This window comes from Procambarus clarkii, chromosome 48 (genome assembly GCF_040958095.1).
Source record: "Procambarus clarkii isolate CNS0578487 chromosome 48, FALCON_Pclarkii_2.0, whole genome shotgun sequence".
NCBI classification, from domain to species: Eukaryota; Metazoa; Arthropoda; class Malacostraca; order Decapoda; family Cambaridae; genus Procambarus; species Procambarus clarkii.
The window spans coordinates 9,814,994-9,823,495 of NC_091197.1; the positions used below are offsets into that span (position 1 = coordinate 9,814,994).

Genomic DNA, 8,502 nt, shown 5'->3' on the forward strand with positions numbered 1-8,502 from the left:
TATATTAATATAAAGCAGCAAATATTTAAATTTATCAGATACTTCCTGAATCAGCCTTTCAGAATGGTAAATCCTAATTGAAATGTATTGGGAAAGTCAAATTTGTACACAAGTTAAACAGGTTAACACGGAAATCTCTCTTGCTTCTCTTTTTCTGTGGGTAATTGTACAGTTCCGAATGCAACGTCGCCCAAAACATGGGGAGGGATAAGGCAATAAGCTCTCCTCCCTTGATACTGGTCAAAACCTCAAAATAACCGTAGCTTTTACGTACCAGCTACAGGCTCGGGGGCAACGATAAGACAAGCTACACTAAACGAGCCTCTCGCCACACGACCTGCGCACGTGGGATGCCTCAAGTCACCACCATAACACATCGCGCGGTTTATCTTGCTACTGATACCAAGATTAACACTTGACCAAAGTTCTGTTTTTTTATTTAAACATAGATTTTCAGCAGCGTCATGACTACATTTCTTGGCTTAAAATATTGGGTGAGAACATAAGACTAGTAAATGTTAATTTCAAGAGCCCATCAAGTTCTTGATATTAACATTTACTGATTACATTATTTAACATTAACGTGATATCAAGGATCATATTACTCGCTCATCAAGACTGGAACTTGTTTAGCTAAATACATTTTGGGGTTCAGTCCCTGAGCCCATTATATGCCTCTGTAGCCCTTTCGACTACCGCCCATAGGAATGGTAGTGCATAATAAACTAAAGTTAATATGAAGGTTCCACAACAAAGAGCTTTATGTACTGAAATCAACTGCAGTGTTAAATGGAGGTTATACTTTATATAACAGTAACCATGTTCAGTCATTTATCGGTTGTATGAATATAAAATAATAAAAACATGAGATATTTCCGTCCATTAAGGGAGACCCAATTAATTAATATCCTGTGTGGGGGATACAAATGTAGTTAACCAATAAGAGAGCAGTCTTGCTTGTTTGTCTTGAATATACTTAGGAGAGATATCGAAATCACGAAGTAATGTTAGACTGACGAGTCTTCACTCAAATGTATAAATGTGATAAGTAATTAATTCATATAATACAATTCATTGCGTCGGGTGACAGGGAACCAGTGAGTATATACATGTTGGGCTCATATCGATGTCCTTTCCGAGGTCAAACTACTGACCCTCCCCAGGATACAACCGCACAACAAGCTAACTCCTGGGTACCTATTTACAGCTAGGTGAACAGTGGCATTAGGTGACAGGAAACGTGCCCAACCATTTCTGTCCCGCCAGGGATTCGAACCTGGAATTTCCGATTGAGAGTCGATAACGAACCCAACTGTACGGCTTGGCACTGATTGCAGATAGCGGTCAAGCAAACACATTATCAGCTGGTATGGGACTGTTACCGCTCAACAACTCCCTCTGAAGTGCCACTTGACTTATCTAGCCCGACCCTACACTTGATGCAACCAACGTGGTTATGGTTGGGTTGGCGTGTACAATAACAACAGTGCATACACCTGAAGTCAGAGTACTTGGATGGGGTTCTGGGAGTTCTTCAACTCCCCAAGCCTGGCCCGGGGCCAGCCTTGAGACGAGACCGAAAACGGTTTAAATCAAATCAATGTCTATATCGAGAAAATGTAAAGTATGCTACATGTGATTCTGGAGAAACACAAAATAAAAAGTTCAGAAAACAATGCCACAGACATAATAATTTCCCGGTGACTGCTCCCCACCGCGAAGTCCAGTACCATCCATTAATGGTTATAAATGTGAAAAACTGCCAATATTATAATGTAAACAGAATTCCAGGCAGAAAAGAGAATTTGTTAGTGACAAACCTTCGATTTCAGAAGAAAAAAGTGGGAAAAATGAACTTGGAAAATAAAAGCCTCGCAGTTACTGTTACTAAAGAAGAGCAGGTAGACTTTGTACCTAGTGCGGCAACTCGTATTCAACTTGCAAGTACAGACTTATGCAATACTATCCTTAACAATCGCATACCTGGACTGGACAAAATCAGCAACTTCAGATGAAAATCCGTGAAAATATCAAAAGCAAAAAAACTTTTCATGAATTATTCTTGGATTATATCAATCGATAATCCATGAATATGATTATCGAGAGAGCTGTACGTGTGAGGCAGGCAGTTAATCAGTCTCTCTTTGTCTCATTCTCTCTCTCCCAGTCTCAGTCTTTCACTCTCAGTTTCTCTCTCTCTCTCTCTCTCCCAGTCTCAGTCTTTCACTCTCAGTTTCTCTCTCTCTCTCTCTCTCTCTCTCTCTCTCTCTCTCTCTCTCTCTCTCTCTCTCTCTCTCTCTCTCTCTCTCTCTCTCTCTCGAGCATTCACAACGTCACTGAAGTGATGTACAGTGTACTAAATTACCCGAACCTAACCTAACCTAACCCAGGATTTATGAATAGAAACCAGGATATCACGTCAATTTTGCGAGCAGCTGTGATTTTTAGTAAATACGTTTTTAATCTTAAGAGATTTATACGTCAAAAGGCAATGTACTATTCGAGAGGACATCTGTCGAATAGTACAGCGAGACAAAAGTGCACTGAGAGACAATAGTACATCGAGACTCACACTCACTCACTCTCTCTCACCCTCTCATCCTCCGGCGCTACAAGAACTATATCAACAGTCCAGATCCAGTAGAAGGCAGAAAAAGAGGTGGCATATTCTCGGCAGTAGGCAAGAGATATCTTTATAGCCCATATTCCTGTTATAAGATTTATACCACGGGGTTTGAGTCCCCTCATGGTTGCTACTGATTTTCTCATTGATACATCATGCTAATGAGATTTCATTGTCAATATTACCTCTATATTTCTGAGTGGTTGCAGGGCTCAAATGAGGGCAGTTGATACGATCCTCACAACACTCCTTTCTCCATTACTGAAGAGCTCAAGAGCCTGCAGGATATTACAGATTTCCTTCAGAGAATTGCAGAGTTTAACTAACGATTGCAGGAAGGAGTGCCCCTTTTCTCTTTAGATGTTTCTGCCTTATACCTCAAGTAGAAGCAGCATGTCGAGACGCATCTTTCTTCAAGGAATACAAGGGCAAAATCGCAGACAATCAAATCAAATCAAATGTTTATTTAGGTAAGGTACATACACATACAATCAACAACATGCCAGAGTAAGACGTCCCCCAGTAAAGATGTTACGGTCTAGAAGCCACAGACTGTGACCATGACACGGAAGTGTATACAGTATAGCTATTCTCTTTACAATTCAAAGTTTCTTTGATGCCCAGGGAAGATTTCTAACTTGGGTACACGATTCTGGTATGGGAAGAGTTTTCCCAACATGGCCACCAGGAAATTTACTTAATGTTGGGAAATTGTCTATCTTGGGAATGGTTGCTTCTAGCCAAGAATTGCATAGGTCCAAAATTGTTCACTAAACTTTATTACACTGTATTAAGTCACTTATAACATGATTTACCTGCTTTATTTGATACACTGTAAATGAATTGCATACTAAATACTGTACCTTTATTTTGTTTTTCTAAAGATTCTGTAATACTTTGATAAAAAATTCAATTTGAAAACAACATGGAAGGCAACTTACGCCAGTTGCCAGAGAGTTACCTGTTAACATTGGCATTCCCTGGGGCAGTATACCGTACTTGGTCCTCTCCTCTTTCTCATCTACATCAACGACCTTCTGAATGCCTCTCAACCCCTCAAGCCAATTTTATTTGTTGATGATACAACCTTCATTTTCTCCAGTCCTAACCCTCTTATCCTGAATGACACAGTGAATACTGAACTAAATAAAGTCCATCTTTGTGTAACTGCTAACAAACTCTCCCTTAACATTGATAAAACTTTCTATATTTTGTTTAGTAATAAATCCAGTGATCAAATTAACCTAAAAACAACATTCAAATTAATAACAGAGTAGATGGTAAATTCCTTGTTCTCATTGATAAATTAAATTTCCAGTGCCATATACAAAATATAGCTAAAAAAAATTCTAAAACAGTTGGAATTCTTTCTAAAATCAGATCCAGTATCATGTACCTCACCCTGCCCTGGTAACACTCTATTACACTCTCATCTATCCTTATCTCACCTATGGTATCTGTGCCTGGGGTTCCCAAAATTATCTACAACCTCTAATTACTTAACACAAATCAGCAATTAGAACAATATTAAACTCAAGACCCAGACAACACTTGGCTCCCTTACTTAAATCTTTGTATATGTTAGATATTAAGTCACTACACATCCTCTCAAGTGAACTCTATACTGTATATAAAACTCTGAACTACAAAGCAAATCCGGACTTTAAATGCTTCCTAGAGGGTTGTAACAGAATCCATGGGCACCACACTAGAAACAAATATCTATTTAATATTCCAAGAGTGCAACTTAACCAAAGTAGAAATGCTCTGCAAATCAAGGGTCTGAAAATGAGGAATGACCTCCCCAATCACATCGTCCCTCTTTCTACCAGTCTAAATGACAAACTAAGTACAGTACTACCTAATCAACTCTATGTAACCTACCTTACTTCCTAAATGTCAATTACAATATGTTTTTCTCTTAATTAATATTTAATTTAACTGAACCTGTAAAGCAGCTGATATCTGTTGTGTAAAAATTAAAAAAAAAATGGATCTCTTCTGTTTATTTAGTGACAATTACTATCTATTGTTCTGTTTCCATTTCTGCTGCACCAATCACCATGTAATTACTGTATTGTCATTTGTTTATTTCTATACTTCAGTTCATTTTTGCTTCTGATCTCAATTACTGTAGTTTAAAGTCTTTAATTTTTAAACTTTTTCCACACCAGGCCCAAAATGCTGTGTGTTTTAATGGCTTTAGGCATAGTACTTGTCCTACCTAGAAATCCAACATTCTTCTTGTATTGTATTTTTCATATACTGCATGTACTTTTGCCTGAATAAAAAAAAATAATAATTATTATTATTTTTATATAGGGAAGGGAGTACCATCTCTGGCTGGAAGAAAGAGACCCTTAGCCTCGGAGGACCACACAACGCATTAGAGGGAATGTTTAGGTCCCCTCCAATACAGTTTCTGTGTGCTTTTCTCCTACCACCTCCTTCATTTTGATTTTTATTACTACTATTATTATTATTATTATTATTATTATTATTATTATTATTATTGAGACAGTACATCAAAATTGTGTTTCATATGTGGAGTAGATGATAACAGAAAGAAAACATACAGGACTGACAATGGTAGGAAACAATTAACTGATGCTTCAAAGACTTGTGATGATACAGATCTACATGGAACACTAGAAAAAGGAGTTGAAGTGGTTTATCATCTAGACTACTATAAGAAATATTACTTAAGGCCACAAACCATATTAAGGGCATCCAACATCCTTAAAGAGATCTCTCCCCTACTCTTTAGGCATTCGGTTAAAGCAGACAATGTGTGCACAGCAGACTCAAAAAGGATTTACATACATTATGGTTGTTCTTCAGGGACAGGGGATACCCAGAGAGGATTCTACAGGAAACAGCAGAGAAACTTTTGGGACTACAAAGGCAGGTCTTTCTGAGGAACAGACAGCACCTGATTTCCCCCTCTAGAATGTTGCTCCCTACAATGTACAGTATATTCCTACAGCAACAAGAACTTACAGGAAGGAGATAAACATGCTTTGGCAATGCATGGAGGGCACCTTTAGGGAACACACAGCATGGCAACATTTTCCCTCAGAATCTCCTTTGATAGCCTGGAAATGGGCAGCCTTCTTGCATGTTATGGTAGTAAGGGTATGTTTCCCTGCCCACCCATGGATTTCCTTGGTAGAAATGGGGATAACAGGAATAGAAACCCAACCTATTCTAAACCAACCTTCCTATCCTGATGTAGACCATAGGGTCTCCTTTGCTTTGACTGAAATGCATGCAGCTACAGGAGCTCCTAACATATATGAAACATTGATAGGAAAATGCTTGTTTCCTCTGTCAGGTCATTGACATATACAGTATAAGAAACAGGATGGGCACCAGAGCTGACCCTGGTACTTCACTTGTAACCTCTCAAATCTTATATCTCCAATCTAACTGTAACCCATTGCTTCCTTCCTTCCTGAGAGGTACTCTCTGACCCACCTTTGGACTCTTCCCCAATATACAAGTCTGCCTCTCTAACGTCTCTAACTTATATCAAGATTCCCCTCCCCCCCAACTTTCCACAGGTCGAGCTACTGTACTGACTCTCCCCAGGATGCAACCCCACAATAAGCTGACTAACTCCTGGAACCTATTTACTGTTAGGTGAATAGAGGTATTAGGTGATAGGAAATGCACCCGACCATTTCTGTCTTGCTCGAGATTCGAACCTGTAATTCCCGATCGTGAGTCAAGAACGAATCTGACTGTATGAGATACAGTGCTTCTTGTATTACTATTCAGGCTATTACAATATTCCTGTACTACTAGTATTCAGGATACTGGAATGAACAATTAAGGCTTAAGATACTCACCATCTAGCCGCCCCTCCCCTACATCCAGCAACACTCTCCTCTCCATGGGTGAAGCACTAAGTGTCAATTTTACATTTAGCCAAGCCACTACTGGGAGATGCCTATTAGCAAACAGGGGTTAGCAAGTAGTCCAGTAGTATCTCAGTTTGCATGAAGGCTCTCTTTATAACTGCATGATCAGTGATGGCGATGGTTTAATTTCTTCAAATTTTACTTCATGCGCAAACTTCACAACAGAATACGGTTCATGAAGTTTGCATGAATATAACCCCCTTATGACTGCAAGAGCTGTGCATTGCACTGGGGTACATGATTACTGTTATTTATGATTGGAGATACACTATATACCAGAGTCGTCCTCTTTCCTCTTGGAGGTCAACACAATTCTTATCCTTATGTTGAATATCCCGGACTACACTGGGATAAGATCACAATAATAATTAGCGTCTTATGGTGATCCCTGGTGAAGCAAGAGCTAGACTCTGCCACGTCCCAAGGACAAAAATGTGTTCATAGATGTCTTCTTCTTAATGGTTACAAGCAGTTTGTGTAAAGATTTCCTCCTCTCGTTAACTGCTCGAGTGGTAATATTTGGGAGACGTGTCACAATGGCCCACTGACAAGGGTTGGTTGTTGTTGTTGTGTTGTCAGCTGATCGCTCCTGCTTCTGTAGCCAGGGTTTCGTTTTCTATGTTGGTTTGAGTTGTGTGAATGAGTCAAATGTGTTTTATTTATGTATTTATTTATTTATTTATTTATATACAAGAAGGTACATTGGATTTATGAGATGAGCGTACATGGCATTGATGTTTTCACATTCTTGCAAAGCCACTAACAAGCATAGCGTTTCGGGCAGGTCCTTAATCTGACATCATGTAAGATTACTAATGTACCATGTTCGTGATCTCTACCAAGAAGAGACAACGGCACTTCTCTGTACTATAGGGGAGATCATGACCCATATTTTGTAAATGTTTTGTACACTTCATGCAATTTTTGTGTAAAATTCAGGTAGAATCAGAATGCAATCTTTTGCCATACATACATGCCACAGCACATAGAAGGGATGCCAGAGCAGGGAAAGGCATGCTGTGGCAGGGCAAGACCTGCCATGCCACGAGTTATGCATACCACCGCACGTTGAAGTGTTATGAATAACACAGCACTTACAAGATTTGGTAGGAAATGTATATGTTTATCTCTCAGAATGTTCGGTAATACGTTCATTACTTGTGATGTGTATCTATGTATGTATTAACACGATGTACTGAACGGGGTGAGAATAGCTTGAGCTACCTCATCCCTTTGTGTGTATTTTACCTCAATAAACTTATTTCAATTTCAATTTTCAATACAAGATTTGGTGTAGTGGGTATGGCGTTTTGGGCAGTGACGTCGTCGTTGGCATGTTCGCGTTCCGGTCTTGTTCTCGCTCTCATGGTGGGTAGAGGGAATAGTTCCGTTATTTGAGTATTTATGGCTGGTTGTTCAACTTTTATGTGAATGGTTTCAAAAATTTGTAATCTTACATATTGGGTTTGTCTAATATGCAAGTATTTGTATTCAGCATTTATCTTGTTAGGGTGATGTCATGGGCTTCTCTCATGTGACTTTTAAGGGCACGTGATTGAAGTTGATAGGTCAAACGCCTCTTGAGCTTGGTCGACCTCATACCTATGTACTTAGATTGAAGGTTATATCCTTCATGGGGATATGCATGTACACCACATTCAACTGCTGTAAAGGGTTCTCAGGTGGCTTCGGGCTGTTTTTAATGAGGTCTGTGGTCTTCTTTGTTTTCTAGTATATGATGATGTCTATGTTTTGGTTAGGGGTTGTGCATTTTACTCCTTTACTGATTATTTCTTTCATTATTCTTTCTTATATTCACTGTGCATGGTGGATTTGTAATTAAATTTTATTGGAAGTGTTATGGTTTCTGTTCTTGGTTCAGGGTTGTACCACCGGTCCAAGAGTCGTCTTATAGTAGGTAGTGTTTATCTCGTGGTTACTATAGCCATTGTTCGC

General features: G+C 39.1%; 1 protein-coding gene across 2 annotated transcripts in view; it reads right to left on the reverse strand.

Annotated features, from left to right (window-relative positions):
• LOC123764757 (synaptic vesicle glycoprotein 2B) overlaps positions 1-7,147 on the reverse strand; it is a 31,889-nt gene extending 24,742 nt beyond the window's left edge. Inside the window, exon 1 of one of the 2 annotated variants that reach the window (XM_045752859.2) lies at positions 6,475-7,147. In XM_045752859.2, the coding sequence (XP_045608815.2) occupies positions 6,475-6,520 (46 nt within the window). In that variant the 5' untranslated portion in view covers positions 6,521-7,147. Of the gene's footprint in view, positions 1-274; positions 432-6,474 lie in introns of those variants that run through there. The other variant, XM_045752858.2, reaches the window with a different exon arrangement.
• Between the last annotated feature and the right edge of the window lie 1,355 nt (positions 7,148-8,502).